A 27838-nucleotide genomic window follows, 5' to 3' on the forward strand; every position below is an offset into this window, starting at 1 on the left:
CACAGGCAGAGAATTTCCGTTAAGCTACGTCAACCTGAGGCCGGGATTTTGAAGCTCAAAAGCCCGCTCGGCTCAGGGGTCTATTCCTGGCCACACATCAGGCTCTTGGATCGGCCCCAAAAGGGGCAACTGGTAAACCCGGAAAGGAAGAGAGGTGCAGAATGCGGGAGGGGTGTGGGGGCTCGCGGGCAGGCAGGACTCTCCGAAGGCCGGCCCGCTTTCCTCTGTCCCCTGCTGTATCCACGCACCCATCAGCCTCTTCGTAGTCACCTGTGGAACAACCTACTTCTGTCCTTTTTTAGTGAAATGCATTTATCTCGTCAATGAAAACGTACGTGGCAAATCTTTAATAGAAGTAAAATGAAAACCGTAAGATAAAAGCAGAACTACAGTCAGGTCCCGCCGGATTCTTTGCCCTCTCTGGGCTTTTCTTTGGTTTGCAAGCATCAGAAAGGTGTCCGAGACTTGCCAACCCCAAACAGAGCTTTTCTTCTGGACCCAGTTGGGGGGATGGGAGGAGAACCGAAAGGGAAATAGTGTTCTCACCCCGGGCACGGTGCTGGGCAATGCCAGGCCCAGGAAACACCTGAAATCTTCCTGCAGTTTGGGGATGGGCTAGGGCATGAGGCTAATGCCTGGGAGGGCGGATCCCCAAGATGTCCCTGGGCAGGATCCTGGGTCCCCCAGACTCCCAGGACAAGGACCCATTCATCCCTTCCACTGGTGACTGGTCTGCACAGTGTGAGAGCACAAGGGTCCCCTGTGTCCCCAGGGTCCCCTGCCCTTACCCAGCAGTGTCCCCTTATCCTGCAGCCCAGAGCAAGCAGGTGCCCCCTGTGGCCTGCCCCTCACTACCTCCAACTCAGGTATTCGGAGCTGCCAATCGTGGCGATCTCTAGTCAGCATCTAGAGCCTTCTTTCCTCGCCTCTCCCAAAGGGATTTCTGGTCCCAAGAGGGAAAGAAAGCCCTGAAACCTGAGCAGAAGTTATCCTTAGTGACACGCCTGAGCAGTGCATTAATAGAAGCCTCCCTCAGGCCCCTGACACGTCTGGGCAGCTGCTCAGTCCCGTCTGGTGTCCCTCAGCCCCAAGGCCAGCCCCCTCTGGCTCAGCCGGACACACTAAACTTAGCTTCCACCCCCAGCTCATAACCGCTGCCACCTCCCAGCCTGGCTGCCACCTGCCCGGGAGCCACCGCCACCAGACCGCGCCGAAGGCGCCCGCTCCTCCGCCACCAACATGTCCCAGACCAAAGCGCCCAAGGTCCGCGCGGCCCTCTTCTGCATCCTGGTGGGCATCGTGCTGGCCACGGTGGCCGTGGTGACCGACCACTGGGCGGTGCTGAGCCCCGAGGTGGAGCACCACAACGCCACCTGCGAGGCGGCCCACTTCGGCCTCTGGCGGATTTGCATCAAGCGTATCGTCACGAGTGACGGCAAGGACAAGACCTGCGGACCCATCTCCCTGCCTGGGGGTAACGTACCCACTCTCTGATCCCGTGCCCGCCTCCTGCCCTCCCTCATCCCCCTGGGAAAGGTGCCTGTGGGAAAGACCAGGACTAGCGCCCAGCCCCCTGTGCCCAGGGAGGAGGACCTGGATCGCATGTGTCATCCCGGAGGCCAGAGCTGCCGGCTTGTAAAACGAGGGCGTCTGTCTCTAGCTATTTCTGTCTTGCTGGGGCCTCGGGCCGTGCGCCCAGAGCAGAGGGCTGCGCAGGTGGGACCAGAGGCTCACGGAAGAATCCGTGGATCCATCAGACTAGAGGCTCCCAGCCCAGCAGCGGCCACTCTTCTGGGTGTGCCCGGCCCCACTCTCTCCCCCGCACAGACAGGCTAAGCGGCCCTACGTCCTCGGGCCGAAGGGACACGTGCAGCCGGCACGGTCGCTCCCCAGCCTCCGGGTTGGGTGTGCGACGGGATCGGCCGCGACACGTATGGGGCGTAGCGCAGAAGGAAAACGCGGGGCTCCTTGTCATTGTCTTTAAGAATTTCAAGACGGGGACAGCGAGGCCTGGAGCCAAGCGGGGGTCCCTTCTGTGTGCAGGGCCTTGGCCGACCGCGTCGGTCACACGTCCGTAAAGCGGGACCTGGGTGTAGGTGAACCACCCACTTTGTACGTCCCCTCTGAGCTCAGACCCCTTCAGAGCCGGGAAGCGGCTCCTCCTGCTGCGACTTAAGCGCACTCCTCAATCTCCCACCATGTGACTGAGCCGCACATCAAAGGCGAGCTCCTTGTGAGGATACCTGGTAGCAGGGTGACCGGTCTATTCTGCAAACGTGGAGCCTTCCACGCCCGTGGCAAACAGCACACGCCGAGGAAAGAGCCCTGTGTGCAGAATCGAAGGTCTGGGCTCCAGTCACGCGTTGCCCACGACGCCCCAGTGACTTTGGGGGCGACAAAGGATATTGTGACTTCTGCTTGGCGCTCGGGCTCAGCAACGTGAGTCCCTCCCGGGGCTCACGAACAGCACCCTGAGGTGGCAGTAGACCGGGCCGAGGGCGGTCTCCCACCTGGTTTTCTGAGGCTTTCCCTCTGCTATCAGACTGGGGGTTCCCTGCACCCTGCCCTTCAGAGAAGTCAGTGCTAAGTCACTGGAGACCTTGCAGTCTGTGTGTGGGACAGAGGAGCCCAAAGCCCATTGCCCCCACTTCTCTTTTTCCTCCTCCTTCCCCTCCCGCTGGCTCTAGGAAGCCCCTGCCTTGCTCACACCCCCCTTGAAATGCGGAAGACTTGTCGATACCCAGCTGTCCTGGAAACACCGAGTCCTGGGGCTTTAACAGACGTGGACATGTGCTTGAAGGGTATCACATGCCCACGTTCCTCAGCCACGGCCGAGCACACCCGTAAACAGATGCATCATGTAGCCAATTCCCCCCGGCAGGGCAGGGCAGGGCAGGGCGAGGCCGATTCTCTACGGACCGTGCATGGGAATGCACGTTACGGTCCCGTCCATCTGTCCTCAGAGGCCCTACCTTTTAAAGTCTGGGGAGTTTACAGAGCAGATGAGCGGGGAGGCGAGGCAAGTCCATACAAGGAAGAGACAAACTAGCAGAGGACCAGCAGGCATGGATTGGCCTCGAGCCCGACAAGACAGTTCATCTGTATGCCTCCTTGCTCTGGCCCAGAGGGAATCCTGCCTCCCACCCTTGCGAGCCGGGCCCTACCCCAACAAGCTTCTAAAGTATGTTCCTGCCTCCTCCCCTCTCCTTTCTCCGCAGATGCACGCACCTTTTGCCTTCCCCAGCCACCTTTCCTGTGCTCTGTGGGATTACTCTTTTCTAGAGGGAGGAACAGAGCTCATCTATGTTCTCTCATTTATTATGAATGGCAATAATAACCACCACAAACACAAACATAGTACCATCTGCCAAGTATTGTTTCAATTCCCTTCCCTATTTTAACTTTGTAAAAAAAAAAAAATGTTATGTTTATATTTGAGAGAGAGAGAGAGAGAGGCAAATGCGAGCAGGGGAGGGGCAGAGAGCGAGAGGGAGACAGAATCTGAAACAGGCTCCAGGCTCTGAGCTGTCAGCACAGAGCCTGATGTGGGGCTCGAACCCACAAGATGTGAGACCATGACCTGAGCCGAAGTCGGACGCTTAACCGACTGAGCCACCCAGGCGCCCCCCCCCCCACCGCCCATAGTTTAATTTTGAATGACATCAGAAGAAATTACAGACCAAGAATCTCCAAAAATCCTCTTCTCCTTAAATACAATGACAACTCGAGGATGGTGAGCTTTGTGGCACTTTAACTTGCTCTACTCCTGTTCCCCACTCCCCAACTCTGTCATAGCCTTGAAACCCAACAGCCTGCAAATAGTGAAAATTTAGCAGCCTGGACAGGCTGGGCTGGGTCTCTTTCACAGCCTCATTCCCAGAGGACTGTCATTATTTGATCTGTCTGGTGGTTCCCTGGAAGTCCCCACTTGCAAGGCTGTCTTTATTTGACCCGACGCTGAGCTCATCCGGCGGAAACGGTCTTTTTCCAAGGGGACATTTGCCAAAAGCAATGAGAAACGATCGTTTAATAGCGTAACTTCCCGAGGCGGTGGACCACGGCGAGGCAGACAATCGGCAAACCAAAAAGCTGGAGAATGAGATATCCACAGGGGGCTTGGAAAAGCTCCATCATGACCCTGAGAATTTAGAAGGTCACGTGCATGCGTAGTGCTCACAGAGGAAATCCCTGAAGAGGTCCTAAGCTCTCACCTCGGGCTGCTCTTGAGGCTGTGGGCAAGCAGAAAGTCAAGGCTAAGGCAGAAATGTAGGCTGCTTCGTGGAGCACTTAGCTCTCTCTGCTCAGCCCCTCAGTAAAGGCTGGGAGGTGTAGGAGTTCCCAGCATTTTGCCAAATGTGAGCTGACTGCCGAGCTACCTGAGCGGAGATTTCAGTGTCCACACGTGACAAAGGGTGCAGCCTTTCCACAATTAATTAAGAGAAGTCACTAAGCAAACAACAACAAGCAGCGACAGGAGCAAACCCTGGGGAAACGGGAGGACTCTGATTTCCAGAGGCGTTCATTGTATGATGCACGTTTTCCAGCTTGAAGTTTAAATTTAAAAAAAAAATTTTTTTAATGTTTATTTATTTCTGAGACACAGGAACAGAGCATGAGTGGGGGAGGGGCAGAGAGAGAGGGAGACACAGAATGGGAAGCAGGCTCCAGGTTCCGAGCTGTCAGCGCAGAGCCTGACGCGGGGCTCGAACTCACGGACCGCGAGATCGTGACCTGAGCCGGAGTCGGACGCTCAACCGACTGAGCCACCGAGGCGCCCCTTATTTTATTTTTTTGATGCTTATTTATTTATTTTGGGAAAGAGAGAGAGAGGGAGAGGGAGAGCACAAGCAGGAACAGGGGAGGGACAGAGAGAGAGGGAGAGGGAGAGAGAGAGAGAGAGAGAGAGCATCCCAAGCAGACTCCTGCACTGTCAGCGCAGAGCCCAACGTGGGGCTGGAACTCACAAATCAAAGAGTTGTTGAGCTGGAATCAAGAGTTGGTTGCTTAACTGACTGAACACCCTGGTGCCCCTAAATTTAAATTCTAAATTAAAAAAAAATCACAAGACATGCAAAGAAATAAAAAAGTATGGCCCATACATCAGGGGGATAAAACCAGTCAAGAGATCCTTAAGAAAGCCAGATATTGGACTTAAAGACTTTAAATCAGCTATTTAAAAAAAATTTTTTTTTTCAACGTTTATTTTTTTTGGGACAGAGAGAGACAGAGCATGAACGGGGGAGGGGCAGAGAGAGAGGGAGACACAGAATCGGAAACAGGCTCCAGGCTCTGAGCCATCAGCCCAGAGCCTGACGCAGGGCTCGAACTCACGTACCGCGAGATTGTGACCTGGCTGAAGTCGGACGCTTAACCGACTGCGCCACCCAGGCGCCCCTAAATCAGCTATTTTAGATACAAAGAACAACAAACAACAAAGCCTAAAGGACTAAAGATGAAAACGATGTCTCATGAAATAGAGAATATCAATAATGAGATAGAAATTATTTTAAAAGGACCCAGTAGAAATTCTGGAGTTGAGAACTACAATAATTGAAATGGAAAACTCAATAGCAGATCTGAGAAGGGACAAAAAGGAATAAGTGAACTTGAAGATAGACGAATTGAGATTAGCTAACGTGAGGAATAGACAGGGGGAAAAGAAGAATGAAGAAAAATGAACAGAGCCTCAGAGACATGTGGGATAGTAGCAAATGAAGCAATATACACATAATGCTGGTGTATATTAAGAAAGAGAGGAGACAGAAAGAGAGAGAAAGGAGCAGAAAGGATGGGTGAAAGATAATGGCTGAAAAGTTTCCAAATTTGACGAAAAACATTAATCTACAAATCCATGAAGCTTCAGGAATTCCAGTAGGATAAATCCACCCCGAGACGCATCATAATCAGAACTGCTAAAAGATAAAGACACAGAACCTTGGAAGCAGCAAGAAATGACTCATCACATACAAGAGAGCCTTAATAAGATTGACAGCTGATATTTCTCCAGAAACCATGGAGGCCAGAAGGCAGTGGGACAACAAATATAAATATATATACAGTCATCTAATTCTCACAAAATCCTCTATAAGGTCCATACTATTATCATCTTGGCTTACAGATAAAGAAAATGAGGCACAGAGAGGTTAAGTAACTTGACCAAGGTCACACAATTACCACGGGAGAGCAGTCAGAGGTCATACCCCTAAAAGTCACCTTCTTGGTCACTACATTATACTACTTTATACCTGTCATTCTTCAGGTGATTCGCATCCTACACGTGGGAAAACTGAGGCTCAGAGTGGCCTTCCCAACGCTAACCATCTCACAAGGAGAGCTTCAACACCCAAGCCTCAAATCCAGACCCCCCCTTCCTCCCCAGTCCACTCCCATAGGATGCCCCCCACCGTGCGTACAAACACAGCCCCTAAAAGCTGCTGATTCAGGCAAACACAGACGAGGCCAACTTTTGACATGGCATGGTTTAGTAGAAGCTGGACCAGGAGCTGGTTCAAGAGAGACTTTTCAAGGTCCCACGCAGCCATAGATTGCTGATGGCTCTAAAGATCGTAAATTGTCTAACTTGGTTTTTCTACTGACCCAAAGAGTTCTAGAAGGACTGTCATGCACAAGATTGACATCTGAGGTCAATTCCAATGCCTTTAGAATGAGAGTAAGGTCTTCCTCCTTTGTGAGGAGAGGCCGACTGCCTGAAATCCCAAGTGAGTCATCCCAGAGGGGTCATCCCCTGCCCCTGGGCTAGGGAGAATGTTATTTCTCTCGGGCTCTGTCTCTTTAGGCTAAGGTAACAGACTGCCCCAGGACCCACTGCCCTTATGGCCCATCTTCTCTTCCAGTGCTCGGTGCAGGGACTGGAACCACATGAAAGAACATGAAGGTACAGACCCCAAGAATTTCAGGGGCTTTCTTTCTCCTCCACATGAGCCCATGCTGGAGACCCAGGCTATAACTAGCCTTGCCCCCACCCCCCACCATAGAACAGCAATGCTCTGACACTCTGGGGTTGGGTCTTGAGGATTTCTCCAACCCAACTGTCAGAAGTCTTCCATCAGGGGGGCGGGTACTCCATCAGAGCACAGAGAAACCACTGCCAGGAGCACCAAGAACTTCTTTTACAAAAAGGGTCAAGACAACCCTGGCATTGATGCAAGTAACAAGTAAGTGAAATGTTTTTTCCGACCCCTAAATCGCTAGTTCCCTTGGTTTTGTATCAATTAACAAGGTATTTTTTTTTAATATATTAAAGTCTACACCAACCAGTAATGGGTACGCTGAGACATTCTGGGTGACAACCCAGAAGCATCCCCTGATCGTGTAAGTTACAGAATCAGAGAAATAAATACCTGCATTAACTCAAGTTCAGGTTGGAGTTAAATGTGCCTTCTGTTCCAGTTCTTTGAAATCGGCACAATTAGATACGGTTCTGTGTAGTCACTCGTTTAACCAGAGTGCTTGGTGAGCCAGAATATTCCAATCCCGGTCAAGTTCAATAGCTGAGTTCACCATATTTTTTTTTAAATTTTTTTTTCAACGTTTTTATTTATTTTTGGGACAGAGAGAGAGACAGAGCATGAACGGGGGAGGGCCAGAGAGAGAGGGAGACACAGAATGGGAAACAGGCTCCAGGCTCTGAGCCATCAGCCCAGAGCCCGACGCGGGGCTCGAACTCACGGACCGCGAGATCGTGACCTGGCTGAAGTCGGACGCTTAACCGACTGCGCCACCCAGGCGCCCCGTTCACCATATTTTTTAAGGAACAGCCCACTCAACTTTTTAGACCCACTGAGTCTTATGACTGTTCATGACAGACATTTCTGAAGTACAGAAAAACAGAAATACAATATCTTTTCAGTTTATTTTTGAGAGAGAGAGAGAGAGACAGAGTAAGAGAGACCGTGAGTGGGAGAGGGGCAGAGAGACAGGGAGAGAGAGAATCCCAAGCAGGTTCTGTACTGTCAGCACAGAGCCCGATGTGGGGCTCGAACCCGCGAACCGAGAGATCATGACCCGGCCGGAATCAAGAGTCACTCTCTTAACTGAGCCACCCAGGCACCCCCAGAAATACAAATACTAACATCACCACGAGCCATTTGCGGAGACAAAGGAGGCTGGAGGACCTCGGAGTTCTTAATTATCGGTCCCAGATCATCACCCTGACACTGGATCTGAAGCACTTGCTTCTTCTGCCCCGTGAAGGGCCGTAGTCCATCAAGATGAAGCTATAAGCCCTGAGCTTTGTGTCGTTGGGATGGGAGCCGGGGAAAAGGCACGGAAGGATACCAGACAGGCAGATCCGAATCTGCACAGTGGTCACAGAGCTGTCACTGCCCCTCTCTTCCAAGCCCCTCGCCCGTGACCAAGTGGTCCACACAGAGCCCATCTCTCAGGTCTTTCCTTGCCAAGTTGCCCTCGATGCTCAGTTTACCCAAAGCACCCGGACACAGGGGCAGGGGCACAGTGTGCCCACCTCAACACGACCCTGGGCATTTCCTGAGTGATGCAGGCAGATGCCCGGCTTGGTTTTTCCTGAACGAGCGTCTTGTTGGCGCTGGACGTGTCCGGAGTGACGCTTGGGTCTCATGGCGCCCCCACCCCTGCTGGAGCCATCAGGGACCACAAGGGGGCTCGCTGTCCTCCATAGACAGCCATGGGGTCCCAGAGCGGACGTTACTCCCGGGTTCAGGGCAGAAGACATTGGCCTTCCTCGCGTGCTACGTTCAAGAGAGGGGACAAGGCCGGCCCATCCAGTCTCAAGCCCTCGGCTCCACGATATCAGAGAGAAGCTGACACTTCCAGACGCCCTGAGTGGGAACCCCACTCCCTGGGGAACCTCCATCCCCCGCACGTGACATCATTTAACGGAGGAGGAGAGGGAATAGGGCAGGGTACCTGGGCCACTGAACGGGAAAATCTCCCCCAGAAAATCCACAGGCTGGCTTTCCCAGACAGACAGCATCCCACTATGGGGCTGAGCTAAGACGGGTTTTACGCAGGCAGCGGTCTGTCCGGAACGGAGCCTGTTGTTGACCTGGCGGAGGCTGACACACAAACACTACCTGCGTGTAAGAGTGGCCTCAGCAGCCCAAATCGGCCAAAGAGCTACGCTTTGGCCGGGCTCTGATGGGCCTTCATCTCCCGGCCCTCTACTCCGAAGGCTTTTAACTCACAGATTGCGAGCAGTCAGGGAAGCAGCTGAAATACACTTGAATTCAGTCGATTCTTTTCAGGGGGTTTTCAATGACAACCGAAATTGGCCCTTAAGGAATGAAACAGGAACGTTCCTTTGTCCAGAGGGAGACACGCGGAGCCTTACGACATAGCCCGAGCCATTCTGAAGCGGTGATTCAAGAGAATCTATAGCTAATAATCCAAGAAATCGAAGAGGGTTGCATTGTGCTTTAAAATAGCACCAGAAGCCGTGAGAGAGAAGAGAGCGGCATTACTTCTGACATCACCTCCAGCAGTCAGACACCCCAGGTAACTCCGCTCGAAAGGAAAGTGATTTAAATATAGAAGCTCAAAGAGGAGGCTGTTTACCGCTCAGAACATTTACTGCTGCTAAACCAGGCGCATCTCCAGGGGTCATTTCCTTTCTCCGCCGGGGAGCAGCAGTAACACTGACATTGGGGGAGGGGAAAAGAGTGCCAGGCCATGGGCTTAAGTGGCAATAAGATGATTTAGGTCAGATAGAAGAAAGCCTGAATCCCAATGAAAGCTATGACTTTGGAAACACCTCAGGTCCACTTCCACAAGAAACCAGACGCCAATAATCATCTCCTCATAATTTACAGGTAGCCCGAAAGTGAAAAATTGAATGCACACCAGTAGATGCCATCTAAACTAGGAGTGGAGGGGTCACGGACCCACAGGAAAATGAAATCATTGAAGGGCACCCCACAAGTAAAAAGCAACCTAATTTGATTTTTCTTTTAAGAAACAAACGATTTTTTTTAAAAAAAACATTCACCTACTTCCTAAAGAAGGAGTAAAGAATATTAAACTGTATTCAATAAGCAATAAGAACTCGTTTGATTTTAAAGAATGTCAAGTTACAAGAGAAACTGAAGGAGAAAAACAGAAGAGGAATTATGCCTGAAATCATATTTAAAACCAGCACGAATTTCTTTGTTCTGAGTCCTTCCACTGCCCCACCATCAAATCCAGATTTTTGGTCCCGCTGTCCACAAATCTTCCGTGGCTTTTCTAATGCTTATGATGTAGAACACACAGCTCACCACGGAGGTTTTTCTGGGCTGCCTCTTTGGTCACGGGTGCCAAGGGTCCGATGAAATGACATGATAGTCACATTTGGCCCTTGAATGGAGGTGCTCTACCCTGCACCCAAGTCCTTCCAGATGACCTACTCAGAAGAGCTCTTTGTGGGGCATTTTAAGGGAGCAGGGCTTCCCAAAGTGGCTGAGCATCAGAGTGTTCTGGAAAGCTTTTGAAAAACATCCTTCCCCATCAGTCCCAGTGCATCAGGATGGACGTAGATATTGATAGAAAACACAGCCCTAGATTTTGGTGTGACCAGGCTTTCTCCACCTCAGCCCTACTGGTACATTGGGGCGGGTCAATTCTGTGTTGTGCAAGGCTGTCCGTAGCCGTAGGACGTTTAGCGGTATTCCCGGCCTCTCTCTACCCACTAGATGCCAATAACACGCCTGCCAGTTGTAACACCAAAAATGTCTCCAGACTTTGCCCAACGTCTCCGGGGAGGGGGGGGGGGGTGGGCAGAATGAGCCCCAGGTGAGAACAACCATTTGGCCCTTTGTTGACGGTGTTCCCTGCATCCCCTGACAAACCGGGTGCTCAGCCTCAGTTATCCCATCTGCCTAATGGGCTCAGTACCCACAGTACTATGGTGCCCGCTTGACAAGATCAGCCTTTGCTTCCTGAAGAACTCTTGGCTTCTTAAAAAGAAAAAAAAATGTAAGTTTATTTATTTATTTTAAGAGAGAGAGAGAGAGAGAGAGAGAGACCACATGAGCAGGGAAGGAGCAGAGAGAAAGGGAGAGAGAGAATCCCAAGCAGGCTCTGTGCTGTCCGAGGGGCTTGAATTCACCAACCGTGACATCATGACCTGAGCAGAAACCCAGAGTTGGACGCTTAACCAACTGTGCCACCCAGGGGCCCCAAGATGGCTTCTTAAGCCCCTTATCCTGATATTTCGGTCTAACGGTCCGAGAAAGACGTTTGTTTCAGCCCCGATTCAGGGTTTAGGGAGATGAGGGCCGGCCAGACCAGCGGGGTCACACCCACCCTCTTTTCCTGGAGCCTCTGGCCAGGCTGCAGGCCCCATCTCTCAACTCACAGGCCGCCTCCCTCCTTTGCAGAGAAGAACTGTTCCTACTTCAGGCATTTTAACCCAGGCGAGACCTCCGAGATCTTCGAAGTCACTACTCAGAAAGGTGAGCCCCTGGTGGGAAGCAGGGAGGGTCGGGGAGAGCGACCTCTGTCACAGTCTGCTGAGCCACAAAACCATCTGGCACGAACGACGCCCCTGCTTGTGCTGGAAGGGAGCTGTCCTGGTCCTGATGCCTCCGAGCCGCGGCCCCCTCACCCTCCGAGAGCGCAGCACCCGGGCGGCCACCCTGAGCTTCCATCATCAGGGCTAGGGAGCGCTTGCAAAGACGAGGTCCCCCGTAGGCGCCACACCTGCAGAAGGAATGCGTCTTCCCACGAGGCCAAGGGTGACCGAGGGCGGCCGCAGCGACGGGAAACGGAACAAGTCCTCAGAACCCCTGCGCTGGTTTTCAGGGCTGGTGGGTCAGCCGATTCCCTCCGTGACCCCGCTGTCACCCCCAGGGAATCAGGAGAGCAGGGACGCGGGGGGGGGGGGGGGGCGGTGCGGGAGAAGGGGGCACAGGAGCACGTGCGCCGCGTGGGGCCTTCCCGGAAGCACCTCGGCACGTGTGCGAAGGACCCCCGTACGGGGTGTGAGCTCGCACGCTCGCTCTGAGAGACCCTCACGTGCCACGCACGCACACACACGCACACGATCACGCGCGCCGCCCTGCAACAAGCCACACTTCCAGCGCCGCTTGGCTTCCCCGGACAGACCGCCCTCCGCCCTCTGGCCCGTGGCTCTCAGGAAGCTTTCCGTTCCAGAAAGTTCTCCGGCCACACGGCTCCGGCGGGCTTCGCAGGCCTCTGCCCCCCCCCCCCACCACCACCACCCCGGGGTTAGGGCCCCATGCGGGGCGTGGGAAGGGCAGGTCCGTTGCCATCCCGGCCCCACCCCTGACTCCGGGAGAGGGGCTTCAGCTCGCACCCACAGTGTGCTCCGCAGTGAAATGGGCGCAAGGACGCGCGGCCCTGCGCCCCCCACCCCCGCTCCCCCTCGCCCCCACCGCCGCTGAGCCGCTGCGCCGCACCTGCCCTCCTGTCCCGCAGAGTACAGCATCTCGGCCGCCGCCATCGCCATCTTCAGCCTCGGCTTCATCATCATGGGGACCATCTGCGCGCTTCTGTCCTTCAGGAAGAAGCGGGATTACCTGCTGAGGCCGGCGGCCATGTTCTATGCGTTCGCAGGTAGCGGGGGGGGGGGGGGGGGGGGCGGCTGGGGCTGGGGGCCCGGCCCGCGTATCTGGCACAGGGGTGGGGGCACCGGCGACCACGCCCTTTACTAACACAGCGAGCGAGGGAAGAGGCGCGGCCGGCGTGGGGGGCAGGCCCCGGAAGGGGGCGGTCTGGGCAGAGGGCCCTGACGGCCCCCGCTCGGCCCGCAGGTCTGTGCATCTTCGTGTCGGTGGAGGTCACGCGGCAGTCGGTGAAGCGCATGATCGACAGCGAGCACACCGTCTGGATCGAGTACTACTACTCCTGGTCCTTCGCCTGCGCCTGCGCCGCCTTCGTCCTCCTCTTCCTCGGCGGCCTCGCCCTCCTGCTCTTCTCCCTGCCTCGAATGCCCCAGAACCCCTGGGAGTCCTGCATGGACGCCGAGCCCGAGCACTAGCCCTCCGGGGGCCCCGGCCACCCTCAGGAAGCCGAGCCTGGCCCAGAACGTTCTAGAGAGGAGGCGGGAGCTTTACCTCTCCCCGGTGCCACCTACCCCACGACAACCGCTGCTGCTTCCCTCTCTGAGCCCTTCTTTGGGCTGTGACAGGCTCCCCCTGGGAATCCAGCAAGTGGACCTGATTCAGACTTGCCCAGGTGGGAGGGAGGCAGGCAAGGCGAGCAGGTGCACAGGTGTTTGGTGAGGGAGACCTTCCCCTGGAGGTCAGAGTTGTCCCCACTGAGCCAGTTGTCTTTGATAAACTGGGTCCAGTTGTCCTCTGTTAGCCCTGTAGGGACGCCCTGTGCTCATATACCAATTCTGGGCGTCTGCCAGAGCCAGTAGCCAACCACTCCCACCTTCTCCTGGACAAGATACACCCTTTCCAGTGAACTGAACGTTCCCTCCTTGGTTTCCAAGATGCCTGAGGAGCATTTTTTTTAAACTGGGTAGAACCTGACTGTGGTTTGAAATAAAAGCTCTTTGAAAACTTCTTTTTTCCTTGCACCTTGCACAGAAATTGCTTGGATTCCTGGCCACGCCCCAGGGGCCCCATGACCCTGAAGAAGAAAGGAAAGAATGTCCTTCCCATCACCCCCCCCGGGGGGGGGGAGGAATGTTTAGAACTTTTGTAGAGAGCTGTAGGGAAGAGGGGGTGATGAGGTCCTGTTTACCAATAAAACTTACCAATAAAGGCTGAATTCCAGCTTGGATCTCTGGGCCCTGGGATCTTCTTTGGGAGAAAGCAGAGACCATCTGACTAGGCAAGGGGTTCAAAATAAGGAGGGGTTATTTCCAGAGCCCCAGCTAACACAGCACTCGAGCTCCACAGCCACACGTGTCTGGTTTCAGATGCTGGATTTTTGTTACAAGGAACATCAGGAAGTAGGGCTTAGCAGTTAGACACTTAGGGCCACGCGGAATGTCATAATTTACACTCTTCTGCCTTCCAGAATCCCACCACGTCTACCCAGCCCTCAGAAACGTTAAGTCAGACACAGTGGGCAGAGAGGACCTGCGCGCTCCGTGCCCCAAACACACACCAGAAGGGCCGTGTAGCGTTAATTCTTCTGTAGCAGGGCTTGCAAACTACAGCCTGCGGGCCAGACCCCGCCCACCGCCCGTGGCACAGTCCGCAGGCTAAGAATGGCTTTTTAACAATTTGAAATGGCTTTTAAAAATCAAAAGAAGACGAATGTTTTATGACATTTGACAAGTATTCCAATTTCAGTGTCCGTAAAGAAAGGCTTACGGGAACCGGCAAAGAAAAGCAAAGTGACTCAAGTGGCCGGGGCAGATTTTAATCAGTAATCTACTTTTACAATAGGGGAGAGTCCAGTATGAACTGTGACAGACTGGCTCGCACTACCTGGCCCTTTGTGGCAAAAGTTGGCGGAGCCCTGTTCCGGAGGAGTTGTACGCTCATCAGGCAGCCTGTTAACCTACCACGCTGTTCCCACCTGTAATGTGAGAGAAGACAGACTCGTTCGTTCTGTTTGGAACAGTGTAAAAGGAAGCCGTGTGAGTCTGGGGACATCTGGGTGGTGGCTGTAAGTGGGGCTTGTCAAGATTCTTCTCAGGGGCACCTGGGTGGCTCCGTCGGCGGATCGACCGACTTCAGCTCAGGTCATGGTCTCACAGTTTCTGGGTTCGAGCCCCGTGTTAGGCTCTGTGCTGACAGCTCAGAGCCTGGAGCCTGCTTCCGATTCTGCGTCTCCCTCTCTCTCTGCCCCTTCCCCACTTGTTCTCTGTCTCTCTCTCTCTCTCTCAAAAATAAATAAAACATTTTTTAAAATTAAAAAAAAAAAAAGTTCTTCTCTGGCATCTCAGGGGTTTGGGCTGGATTTGCAGGCGTGGCTGAGGAACCCGGGGGACAGAGAGCACAGCCCAGCCTGCTTTCCAGCCGGGAAGAGTGCAAATGTCTGGCATGTGGTTGTGAAAGCAAAAGGGTCAAAGAGAGCCGGTGACATAAATGTCATGAAGCCAAAGTCTGGGAGCTGCAGAGAAGGGAGGCTGGCAGGTGACCTCCTCCCCCTAACTCCATGTTGGAAGTCAGTGCTATTGTTTATTCTTATTATTATTACCTTGACCAGAATTAGGCTGGTATGCATTGCATATTCCCACATGGGTGCCTGTGTTTGCTGCACCAGAGACCTCTTCTGAGTGCGGCAGAATCCATTTGGTTTCCCAGAGTTTGAACCCTTTCGAGAGAGAGGTGGGCCCGAAACTGTTTTGAAGACCAAAGGGTCGGAGGGAAGCTGCCGGAGGACCCGCTCGTGATCTGCGCCCGCTTCGGCTGTGGACAAAAACACACCACCATAAAGCAAAACAGAGCTTAATGCCAAAAGAGAAACACATCAACCAAACCGGTGAAGGAAAATACCTTTTTTTCCTCAGCCCACTGGCCTCCGCTTGCCAGGAAGGCCATCCAGAATGGGCACTTAGTCTTGCTCTGCTTGGGTGGTAGGCATTCGAGGCGTCCACCGGACCTCGGCGCCGGGCTCAGCCAGGCCACCCTCCGAGGGCCCGAAAATGAAACAACCACGCAGGGCTCCTGACTCCTTGCCTGGGTGGGTGTGAACTTAACGGCCATCGGACCAAGATTTCCCAACACCTTCACTGTCGCAGCTTTTTAGAAATCGCTGGATTCCACGAGGAGCCAGGGCTAGCAATTCCGTCATCCAGATAGATATTTGAGTGTGAGATTTTTTTTTTTTAATTGTGGTGAAATAGACACAGCATGAAATTTACCATCTTAACCATTTTTAAGGTCGATAACGTTGAGTACATTCACGGTGTCATGCAGCCCATCTCCGGAACTCTCTTCATCGTCCCAAACTGAAACTCTGTCCCTGCTAAGCAACTCCCCATTCCCCCTCCCCCCTCTCCCCCCTGGCAACCGCCATTCTCCTTTCTGTCTCTATGGATTTGGCTACTCTAGGGACCTCGTGTAAGTGGAATCTTACAGTACCTGTCCTTTTCTTTTTTTCTTTTAAATTTTTTTTTTAACGTTTATTTATTTTTGAGACAGAAAGAGGCAGAGCATGAAGAGGGGAGGGGCAGAGAGAGAGGGAGACGCAGAATCCGAAACAGGCTTCAGGCTCCGCGCTGTCAGCACAGAGCCCGACGCGGGGCTCGAACTCACGAACCACGAGATCGTGACCTGAGCCGGAATCAAGAGTCAGATGCTTAACCAACTGAGCCACCCAGGCGCCCCGAGTGTGACATTTTCTAAATCAAAACTATTGCAAAATATCCGCGATGAGCACAGTACCAAAATTTTACATGAAGACAGGATCTGTATTATTGATTTTTCCTATTGTGTCATGCTCCCGTGGCTTGGCATGGTGGTGGAAAGTAACCACGACGATCCCCAGGGTAAAAGAAACATGAAGGGCAGGGAAAGGCTTGCTTCCTGCGACCTTGTTCCCTGGCACCAGAGCAGGACTGAGAACCAAGACTGTCTAACCAGGGGATCCTTTACCAGTCAGTCCCCCCACTTGACCTCTGCCCAGTGGCTACGGGGGCAGGGGGGCAAAGACACATCTCACCCTGTCTTTGGCTGACACACAGTGAGTAGGTCCTAGCCAATGGTTTGGTTCTTACTGGCCCCTCCTTGAGACCAAAACTTTCAAGGATCTCTGTGTAACTCCATTTTTCCTGGCTGCCTCAATAAAGATAGGTTTTCGTCACATGCCTACGGCAATATTTCCCCCACCAGTGTGGCTCGTCCCATTTTGATCAAATATTTTATTTACAAATTAATTTCTAATGTATTCCCTGCCCACTTTCAGAAAAGATCTGGAGCAGAGACAAGGTATTCATAAACCCGTGACGTGGGACATATCTATCACACCAGTGACCGGTGATCAGGATGCAGCTGCCCACGGTCCCCTCTAGCCCACATTTTGTGGTGTCACTCCTTTGCAGCCGCCGAGGCCATAAATCAATCCCCCCAACGAGGCACGATTCCTGCATGGTGAGGAAGGTTGAGATCATTGCCATCACAAGGGCTGATACTCTCTCCTTTGGCCTGAACAGGAAAGACCCAACGACCTCTTGGAGATGTTTGTTGATTTGGGTTTAGGCTCGCCCACCAGTGGCGTCACCAGTGGCCCTGGTAACTCCACGAAGGAATGGAGGGTGGGGGATTTGCAACCATTTGCAGCTGAGAGTTCTGGGCTCTGAGCCTAGGGAGCTCAAAACCAAATTCCCAAGTCACTGCCTAAACAGCAGACACCCTTCCCACCCCACTGCCCCGGCATGCTATGGCTGCAAGCAAATGCAGGCTGTGTTTCAGAGGGTCTCAGGGCCACCAAGCTCTACGTGTTTCAAAGCCCTAACGAAGCTGATGAAGTCAAGGGTGCAGTTGACCTCAAGTGTTCGAGAGGCAGGGAGGCACCGGTGTATATATAATCCCCTCGGTCTAATGGGGAGGAAACTGGAGACGGGCTCCAGGAACACCAGAGAACCACAGCTGTGTGGGTTTCACAGAAGTGAAATTTACCTCTGCGGGCAGACGCAGGAAAGAACACGGTTGAAAGAAGCTTCTCCTTCTCACCTTCTTCAGATAGAGGACATCTCGAGACCAGAAAGACCTGGTTCCATCCCTTCGCCCAAGGAGCCCCTGTGGCCTTGATGGCAAAGGCTCTGTTGACACACGTCACTCTTTGTCATTTCCCCGTTCAAGATCTGCTTCCAACACAGGCTGAAAGCTTGCGAAGAGCAGAGCTGGCCAGTGTATCCATTGCTGCACCGGAGGCCCAGTGCACAGTAGGCTCCTTAAAGGAGGCAGCAAGGAGGGAAGGAGGGACAATAAATTGCTTTGACAGAAGCAATGCAGGTTTGTGAGTGGGGTAAAGAACACGGGGGGGGGTTGCCATTTGAATCAATGAGGGCGTTGAGCCAGTTTCCCACGCCGAGGTATACCCTCAATTACCTTCATCGTTGAGGCCCTACTATGTGCCGGACCTGGGGTGTGATGGTGAGTTCTAGACCAGGGCAGCTGTGAACTTTCTCAGGGCCTCAGTTTCCTCACCAGCAAACAGTTAGACTAGCTCATGTTGGACCAGAGTCCCCTCCGGTTCTACTGTTCCCTGGGGCTACACATTATATGGTCCCTCACCTCAGGAAACATGACTTACACATTTAAAAATTCACTGTAGGGGCGCCTGGGTGGCTCAGTCGGTTAAGCTTCCATCTTCGGCTCAGGTCATGATCTCGCAGTTCTTGAGTTCGAGCCCCGCATCGGGCCCTGTGCCGACAGCTCAGAGCCCAGAGCCTGCTTCCGATTCTGTGTCTCCTTTCTCTCTGCCCCTCGCCCACTAGCACTCAGTCTCTCTCTCTCTCTCTCTCTCAAAAATAAACATTAAAAATAATAAATAAATAAATAAATAAATAAATAAATAACTAGGGTTCTATTTAGATATGAGACCGTACCTTTCATACATTCTAATTTCAAAGGCTCGTGTTCCTCAGAATGTCATGATTGCTCTAATGAATTGATTTTACAAGAAGACGCCATTATAAATTGCATTGACAAAAGGAATTTATGAAAGCAAGATGCGGACTTTACACGTTACATATATATTTAGATTCAACTGTAGACTGTTCGAGAAAAGGATTCTGTTGCTTAAAATGTTTGGAAACCTTCATTAGAGGATCTTTACGATTCCTTCCAGCTACATTCAATGAAGCGAATCATGCATCCATACCTTGGAAAAGTTCAAGAAAGAAGGAAAGATCTCCTTAAAATAAAGTTTCCCTGGCTCATCTTCTGGATGGCCAGAGAGCGTTTTTGAGGAAGGATGTGCTAACGAAGGCAAACCCCTAGGGGCCCCGAGGAGAGACGTCTGAAGGCCAGGGATTGCAGGCGGGGAGAGAGACAGCGTTAGGACAGCAAGCGTCCCTCCTGCCGGAATCTTCCACACCACCTTCCATCTCCTGTCAGCTCACACGTGTCCTGAAACAATTCTTCATGCGTCGCTTCTCCAGCCATGGCGTCCGTCTTGCATCCTGGAGGCCACCAGTGACCTCCCCATCGCCAACCACATCCTACTAGACCCTTTCCGTAGCATTTTGTACTTCGGGTCTCTGTTCCCTCGTAAAATTCCCCATATTTTCCCTTCGTTCTCTTTCTTTTTACAACGTTCCTGTTTTTCCCTGCCCCTTAAGCTTGGGTGTCTCCAAGTTCCCCCATCTTTGGTTCCTCCGTCTCACATCACGGTTTCTAAGACATATCACTCCGGGGGCGCCTGAGTGGCTCATGCGGTTAAGCGTCCAACTCCTGGTTTGGGCTCAGGTCGTGATCTCACGTTTCATGAGTTCCAGCCCCACGTTGGCTCTGTGCTGACCGTGCGGAGCCTGCCTGGGATTCTCTCTCTCCCTCTCTCTCTCTCCCTCTCTCTCTCTGCACCTCCCCTGCTCGCTTTCTCTCTCTGTTTCTCAAATAATAAATAAATAAATAAATAAACATAAAAAATAGTTTAAAAAAAAAAAGAGAGAAGAAAAGAAGTGTCCCTCTTTTCCAGGGCTTCGGCTCCCTGTGACTCCCATCCCAGCCCGTGTCTCCAACCCGTCTCCCCTTGCAGGTGGCATTTCCCACAGGCACCTGCCCCCGGGGTGTCCCGGGGCACCCCAGACACCTAAGTCCAGACCCGACCGACCTCTGGCTGCTTACCCAAACCTGTTCCCTCATTTTGATGGCACCTTATCTGTCCATTCGCTCAAGCCGTAAGTTGCGGTAGGTTGGTTGGCGGACCCCTCGCTTGCTCACCGAGCCCAACCTCACAGACTCTGCCTCTGAAATGACTCCCAAACCCGGGCCCTTGTCTTGCTCCCCTGCCGCCCCCTGCGCCGCCCGAGGCCAGCCTCTCTGCCACTTGTGTCCTGCTCACCGGCCACCGAGAGAAAAGGTTTTCCAAACACAACTAGCCGGTTCCCATCTTTCCCACAAGGGGTGTCCTTCGCCTGAGCAGATACGTGCCTTTGATTACATTTATTTCCTTTGGACGTAACAAATCACACAGACTTAGTGGCTACAACTAACACAGATTTATTCCCTTACAGATCTGGAGGTCAGAGGTTTGAAATGATTCTTATAAGGCTAAGATCAAGGCGCCAGGAGAGATGGCTCCTCCCGGCGGCTCCAGATGCGAATTTCCCAGCTCCTAGAGACCGCCTACCTTCCCGGTTCGTGCGTCCTCTGACCTCTCCTTCCGTCATCACATCTATTTCTCTGACCCTCCTGCCTGCCTCTTATTAGGACCTTTGTGATGACATTGGGTTCATCCAGATAATCCGAGATAATCTCCTCATCTCAAGACCCTTAACTTGATCACATCTGCAAAGTCCCTCTTTCCACAAAAAGTATCAGGTCCCGGGGATTCGGATGTGGGCATATTTCACAGGCTCTGAGAATGTGGACACCTTTGGGGGACCATTATTCCTTCTGCCTCACTGAGGATCAGCACTGCATCCCGGACACTGTGCTAAACCAGGGCATAACGAGGCCCTGTCCCTCAGGGACTTGCAGTTCTATGGCGGATGATTTACAACTGAAGTGCTGTGTTGGGAGCCTGGGTGGCTCGGTCGGTTAATTGTCCGACTTCGGCTCAGGTCCCGCACTCGCCTTTTGTGAGTTCGAGCCCCGCGTCGGGGCTCCGGGCAGACAGCTCGGAACGTGGAGCCTGCTTCGGGTTCTGCGTCTCCCTCTCTGTCTGCCCCTCTCCTGCTCTCACTCTGTCTCTCTCTCAAAAATAAATAAAGATTAAAAAAAAACCCCAAAAAACTGAAGTGCTGTGGGGTCTGGGTGGATCTTGGCATCACGGAGGGGCATGTGGCCCGGCCCCTTGCCCGAACCTGCTGAAGTCCGACTTATTCCCAGTGGAATAAGTGGGGCCCAGCTCAGACATCACAAGGCGACATGTTCTCCAACCCCTCATGCAAAATTCATGCTTCCCTCCTTCCTGTGCCCTTGACGCTGGGCTCACGTTCCCGCTACTTACCCCACTGGGAGCAATTCATCATGTCTTCGTGCCTTGCTGGATTATAAACTCTTGGGAGGGAAGGGCTGCATTTTCTTCAGAATTATCCCAGCAGCTAGAACCTTCCCCACACCAGCCTCCTTTTTCCAAACTCTCCGCGCAGCAGCCCGTACACAGTGCCCCGGGGACCCGCTGGCGCGTTGAGCAGGTGCACGAGCTAGAAGGCGGTAGAGGCCGGAGATGGGCGGGGAACGACCGGGGAGAGCAGTGAGGCCTCTAGAAGCGAGAGGGGGGCTTGAAAGGGCTCCTCGGCGAGCCGGTGCCCTGGCCTTGGGTGTCCGCAGCCAGAGGGGCTCGTCCCTGCGCTCGGCCTGATTCGTGAGACCCAGCGAGCTGGGCTCGCTCTAACAGAGCACGTGGTGGCAGGTCTTCCGGGTGGGGTGACTTTCGGGGCTGGAGCACACCAGCTGACAGGCCGTGAGAACAGATTTCCAGGAGTGTTTTGCTGGGAGGCTCAAAACTACTCTCAAGTGTGCTAGATCACGATGTCCCCCCCCCCAAATAGTTTTACCTTCCCCCCCTGTTACGGAACCAGCCCAGGAGGAATCACGTGGGTCCTCAGAGGCCCAAGGAGTCGTCCTGAGGAGGGTTGATCCATCAGATCAAGCCTGTTTGCTTACCCACCTTCCAACGATCCCCCCGTTCTGTCTCGGGGTTACGTAACCAGCTTGAAGCCTGGTCACGCAGCTCAAAGGATGGCATCCTCAAAACTTTCTCTTAGAAGAAGAGCCTCAGCCTAGAGCAGCCGTTCGGCTTCGTGAAAACCCGGGCCCGTCTAGCTTCCAAACGGATGAAAGACCTGACCGGCGGGTAGGTGAGAAGAGCAGGCACAGAGACAAAGCACCCACTCGGCGACTTCAGCCCCTTCCCTTGCGGCTCCCATGCGTTTCTGTACATCAACGGGACAAAACGCTAACCGCTAATTAGAACATTTCCGAGCCTCCCTCGCAAGGTCTCCAAACTTCCAGGCAGTCGGCTCACACCCAGAAGGCTGGTCATCAGACGCCTCCGATTACGTTTCTGTTCAATCAGTGAGCAAACAGCACCACACCACTGGTTTCCTCTGCGGGGGAGCCTGGAGCGTGCACCCTGCCCCCGCCAGCCACACCCACCTTCCAGAGTCCTTTGCTGGCTCCTCTGAGCACCTCACCAGAGCCACTTTCTTCTGGGGGATTAGCAGCGGTTTCCTGAAACAGTGCTTCCAATCAATTTGCGGAGCACCCGTTCTAATGAGCTAAGGAGTGAGATAATACCACGGATTTTGCAGGCTACAGCTTCTGTTCAATTTAATTACCTCCCTCTGTGGATTTCCAATCAACCAGAGCTGGCTTCAGACAAAGGGGCATTTCATCACTTTCCCGAAACGCTGCGTGGTAGGTATGTGCCTACAGACCGGGACGTGCTGAAGTAGGCAGCATCCATCAAAATTGACATAACCATGGTGAAACTGTCAAACTACGGGCTCTAGCAGTAACACCTGGCGAGACACAAAATACCAGTAAATGCTAATGCTCTGTCACAGCTCAGGGAGCTGTGTGGAGCGGGTGGGGGCAGCACCGCACAGGAGAACTTGCTCCTCCTGCGGCGCAAGGCCATCACACCCGCCCAGTTGCTGTCCGGCCATACTGCACTGGCAAAGGACGTCAGTGGGAGGAGAAGGTGAAGTTTGAAGTTCCTCTCTCAATCCAAGCTTGAGAACCGGCCAGTTCAGCAAGCATCCGGGAGCCTGCTATGCAAAAGGCATAGGGCCAGTAGGTTTAGAGGTCGTAGGACATGATCCCTGCCACCCAGAAATTCACAAACTCCTACCTGTAATACACAGTATGCTGAAGGCATACTCCAAAAAAGTCAAGGACTCATCCAGGGAAGGAAGGGCGAGCGGCCTGATTTAGTCTGCTGTGTGCAGTACTTGGGGATAAGACTTGCAGGGGGTAAGAGGGGTGCCTCCAAAGTCCAGCTAAGAAATTCAGGATGTGATGGGAAAGCACTGGGGGTGTCTCAGAAAAAAAAAAAAAAAGTGACATGACTAGATCTGTTTCAGAAAAGGAACTTTGGCTGCAGTTGGTAGGATGGACTGAGAGGCAATGCAATCAAGATGGGGTTCCTCGGGGGGCCTGGGTGGCTCAGTCGGTTAAGCGCCTGACTTCGGCTCAGGTCATGATCTCCCGGTTTGTGAGTTCGAGCCCCGCATCGAGCTCTGTGCTGACAGCTCAGAGCCTGGAGCCTGTCTCGGATTCCGTGTCTCCCTCTCTCTCCACCCCTCCCCCGCTTGCACGCGCGGGCGCACGCGCTCTCTCCCTCTCTCCCTCAAAAATAAACATTAAAAAAATTAAAAAATAAAATGATGGGGTTCCTCAAACCTGAAGAAAGGGATTTCCATCCACTAGGGAAGTGCTTTGTTTGGACAACACTGTGTAAGTCAAGCGGCAGAGTCCATTTCAGAAGGAGGGACCTTCAGCTGCTTAAAACCAACCACAGGGGTATTTGGATGCTGAAGTCTTAACCAGCCCATTCCAGCTCTCCCTCCACCAAGCCAACTTTCCATCTTTGTGCCTGACCTGCACTCCACACACAACGGCCCCACCTTGCAGTTTGGATGAAATTACATTTTCTCACCAACTTTCGCACTCCTATCATTCTCAGAAAAATGCTTTGGGGAGCACCGATGTGGCATAGGGATTCACACCTGAGAGTCGTTTCCATTTCCCCAGTGAAGATGGAGCCTGGGTTACTTCATCTAGAGCAGACAGCAGCTCAGGGAGTCCTCCCAATCCATTTGATTTATATGTAAAGAAGCGTTTCTCTTTCCAAAACCCAGAGATGATGTATGTCGTATCGTATCAATCCAACTCAAAGAAACACGATCCCTAGCTTAAAAACTGACTCGCTGCTATGAGGAAGGATTATGCATTGTCCTTAGGAAAGGATGATGGCCCTATCCACTTACATTTACAAACTTCAGGCACAGTATATTCAAGTTAGATTTATGGTGCCACATTAACAGGATGTTAAAAATAAAATAGCCAGGGCACACAAAACATTCTGTGACCTGCCAATGCTTCTCAAAATCACATCATGGCAAATGCAAAGAATTATTTCCCCAACAAAACTAAGACCCTGACTCAGGGCAATTTTCTGCACAGCCAGCATTTTGGGGTTGGGGGTGGGTTGAATTAATGCCTGTCACACCACTGTGGGGTGTGTTATTATACCCACACAGTGTACTGACATAAATTAGGTTTACGAGTTCTGAAATAAATTCTGGGCTGCACAAACCCAGCATTAACAAGTGACTTTGGTGATTTTTTTCCCGATTACTTAGGTCCGTGTTGGCCTGCAACTCGAGAAGGGCACGTTTTCTTGACGATCCCTTGCAGGTAACACCTTAAGCCTTTAGGCCTTTGCTACTGCTGGGGTTCAGAGATTTAAGTGAAGTTGCAAATTTCCAGAAACTAGTTTGAATTTTACAAATTAACACTGAGTTGTTACTCTGGGCTAGTTTCACTGATTAGTATCGTAGATAAAGGCAGAGTGCTGCGCCTAACTGCAGTCAGACCTTTGATCATAAAAGTGAAAGGAAGCAGAGAAGTGCAATTCACACGTAATAAACAAATCTCCAAATTATTAAAAAGGCATTTTATTATAAATACATTTTAGTTGTAGCAGTAAAATACATTTTGTTACCATGAATCTTTTAAGACAAAAGAACTTCACTGAGACAATGATCACAATGTAAGAACTGTAGCCCCCCCCCCCCCCCCGCCCCACCCCCAAATGGAAAACTTGTTCTAAGGAACCAAAGTAGCTAAAGTAATTCCAAAACCTGGTTAGAAAAGAAAACGATTGGGAAAAAAAAAAAAAAAAAAGAAAGAAGAAAGAAGAAGAAAGTAAAGACCCTAGAGAGTGGGTTTGGGGTTATTTTATGGTACAAAGTCATTTTTACTTTTAAGGATAAACTCTTTAGGTATTAGAACCTCTCAGATGTGAGGTATCGTTAACTGCGAAGAAAAAAAAATAATTGTTATAATTTTTCCAGAAATTATGATTATTCGACGGTTGCACAACTGGTCCTTGGAAGAGGTGGAAACAGACCATCTCATATCTAGCCTCCCTTCTGGAAGACCTGACGAAGTAAGACCCGGTATGAATTTGCTAAGTAATTGATTGTATGAAGTTAGCTGAACAAGAACTGTATTTTTGAAGCATTAAAAAAAAAAACAACAACAAAAAAAAACACCTGTCACTAGTAACAGGACCCATTTAATAAAATGCAAAACCCATTACCTTTATAATTTAGAGGAGAGGTATTTTAATCACCATCTTTACCTAGGATACAACTACTACATATAACCAGTACCTTCATGGGTTCCAAAGAATCAGGTCAGATGACTGGCACAGAAAGCGAATACAGTACAATGTCATATACATGGATTGACAGGAAGCAGGCATGGTCTGGATATATGGAAATCCAAGACCTTCCTCCATATGGTGGCGGGGGGGTGGGGGGGGGGGAGGGAACTGAGAAACATGTTCAGGTGGAGCCCACACGTTGGGACTTCAACCTGGACACAAGAGCCCTCTGACCTACTGAAAGACAGAAAAGAGGTCTTTGTAGACAAGGCATCGTGCAAAGCAAAATGTAAATAAACCGAAGCTCCCTGTGAGTTGGAAATGGACAGAGTAACCTGTGCTGAACATAGAAACAATCCCCACTGAAGGTAATCGAGCCTTTCAAGGAGGAAGTACTGTGTTTGAAGAATTCCAAAGCTGTGCGCTCTGGGAGGCTTATCATGTGCGCTTCTACGTCTAAGCCATTCTATAATTACCTTAAAATATCTTTTCTCTTTCTAGTATCTCAGTTAATTCAAAGCCAAACTAAAAACCAGAGGCAGAGCCCGATACCCCTCAAGCTGCAGTCCAGGGGGAACATTAACAACAATGACAGTAATATATGAATTTTAAAAAGACTTGTCAGATTTATTGTATCATAGACAGTTTCTTTCTCAAAAATAACTTGTTCATACGTGTGCACCTATGGTTTATGAATAACTCATGCTGTGTAGCTGGTAGATTCCCCTAGACTGTTTTTGCAAACATATATGGATTTTTTTTTTTTTAAGTAGCAAAGTAATCAGAAACAATCATCAATTTTCTGCCATATACAACACTTCAGGCTCCCTTAACACCTGCCGGCATGGCAGAGAATCCAAAATAACTTTGTTAACCTGAGAAACACATAATTTGAAACGCAAACCCTTTACCTTCATCCCCCCACCCCCAACCAAAAAAGCCATAAAAACTACGAACACATTATTTGGGGATTATCTATTGCTTCCCATGCTCCATGTCACTGCCATCCTAAGACAGGGCCTCCTGTACTCGGTGCCTCTTGTGACGTTCTGATGGCTTCCTTTTACAATTCTCATCTCCACATGTACGATCAAGAACAAGTCTAAGCACACCAAACAAATGCACAGCTTCTAGAACAAAGCCCAGGCTGCAGGGTGCACAAGACCAAACTCGCCCCAGAAATGAATGAGGGCCTGCACCCTGACGTGGACAAGTTTGCACAGACCTTCAGCGGGGTCGGCAGTGGTGGGGGGGGGGCGGGGGGGAGGTGGTGACAGCCACTCCAGAGGCTCTCCTCTCTCCTTAGAAATCTTTCTCCATGAATGTTCCACTCGCAGCATCAGAATTATTAAAATGTCTCAAGTGATCGGTTGTTTACATCAAGGAAAGAAATGCATGGTTGGAAAGACCTTCGGGCTTTCTCTAGACCAGCGACTCTCAAAGTGTGTGGTTCTTGCACCAGCAGCATCGCCTGAAGATTTGTTGAAAATGCAAATGATCAGGCTTCAGCCTGGGATCAGAAGCTCTGGGGTGGGGTCCAGCGATCTGGATTCCAGCAAGACCTCCAGGTAATTCTGATGCCGGCTGAAGTTTGAGAATCACTGCTCTCCCCTGCTCAAACTTCTAAAATCTTAAAATAGGATAGATATTTAAACAGATGCTATTGGGTGACTTCTGTGTTGAAACTATGTAACTTGCTACCCCCTTTTACTTCTCAAACATCAAAAAAAGTAGTAATGAAAAAATTCATTTCAAAAACCCCATTTTTTTTTAAAGTAATATTGATTTCCCCTCCTAGACATAGTTCTAAGGCAGGCAGTCACATGCTAGTATGCAAAATAAAATACAGAAGAGGCCTCCTATATGAGGTGTAGAAATAGCTAAAAAGACACCCCAAGAACATAATGAAAATTCCATAATATTGTTTAATGAACTCATAGAATTATATAAAACTTACTATGCTTTATGCTTAATATTTGTATCAAAATAAAATCTCTCTGTTGAACAAATTGCAAATAAAGTCTGGTCTAATCCTCTGATTACTGAAACTATACGTATATGAATGTCTCTGGGTTTTCTTCATGCTTCAGTTTTAGAAGCTTTAGACTACTGTATAGCTGGGTTTGGGATTTAACCACAGCTCACATTACTAAGTCTAGATTCTTCTATCAGGTACCTCCCTTCAAAAAAATTTAAGAAACTCCTGTGACTGTTTCCTGAAAGTTTATTCCAAAGTAGATATTTCCCATCATTTCTAAAATTTTAAATGTTACACTAAAAATGTCTCCTTTTTAATGTCTGGTATTCTAGTTTAAAGTAATAACATTTTCTGAATGTGTCTTAGAAGAATGTTTAACGTTAGTAAGATTCACTCCTTTTAACAATGGTCTTGAAATTGCTAATTAAGCAGATGTATGAAAGTAGTAAG

At 51.1% G+C, this 27838-nt stretch overlaps 1 protein-coding gene across 1 annotated transcript; it reads left to right on the forward strand.

Annotated features, from left to right (window-relative positions):
- Positions 1-1239: 1239 nt before the first annotated feature.
- Positions 1240-12976, forward strand: CACNG1 (calcium voltage-gated channel auxiliary subunit gamma 1). The gene is made up of 4 exons (XM_047080457.1): positions 1240-1474; positions 11355-11429; positions 12415-12552; positions 12750-12976. The coding sequence occupies exons 1-4, from the start codon at positions 1240-1242 to the stop codon at positions 12974-12976; spliced, it is 675 nt and encodes a 224-aa protein (XP_046936413.1).
- Positions 12977-27838: the final 14862 nt, after the last annotated feature.

The sequence above is a fragment of the Lynx rufus genome, unplaced genomic scaffold (assembly GCF_022079265.1).
Source record: "Lynx rufus isolate CCGP_SWC_20201006 ecotype Redwood Valley unplaced genomic scaffold, mLynRuf1.p SCAF_18, whole genome shotgun sequence".
NCBI classification, from domain to species: domain Eukaryota; kingdom Metazoa; phylum Chordata; class Mammalia; order Carnivora; family Felidae; genus Lynx; species Lynx rufus.

What these genes read in the sequence shown, in the direction of transcription:
- CACNG1 (XM_047080457.1), top strand. Translation starts at nt 1,240, where the DNA reads ATGTCCCAGACCAAAGCGCCCAAGGTCCGCGCGGCCCTCTTCTGCATC. An exon ending in CGAAGTCACTACTCAGAAAG is followed by an intron (nt 11,430 to 12,414) that starts GTGAGCCCCTGG and finishes CCTGTCCCGCAG; the next exon opens with AGTACAGCATCTCGGCCGCC. An exon ending in CATGTTCTATGCGTTCGCAG is followed by an intron (nt 12,553 to 12,749) that starts GTAGCGGGGGGG and finishes CTCGGCCCGCAG; the next exon opens with GTCTGTGCATCTTCGTGTCG.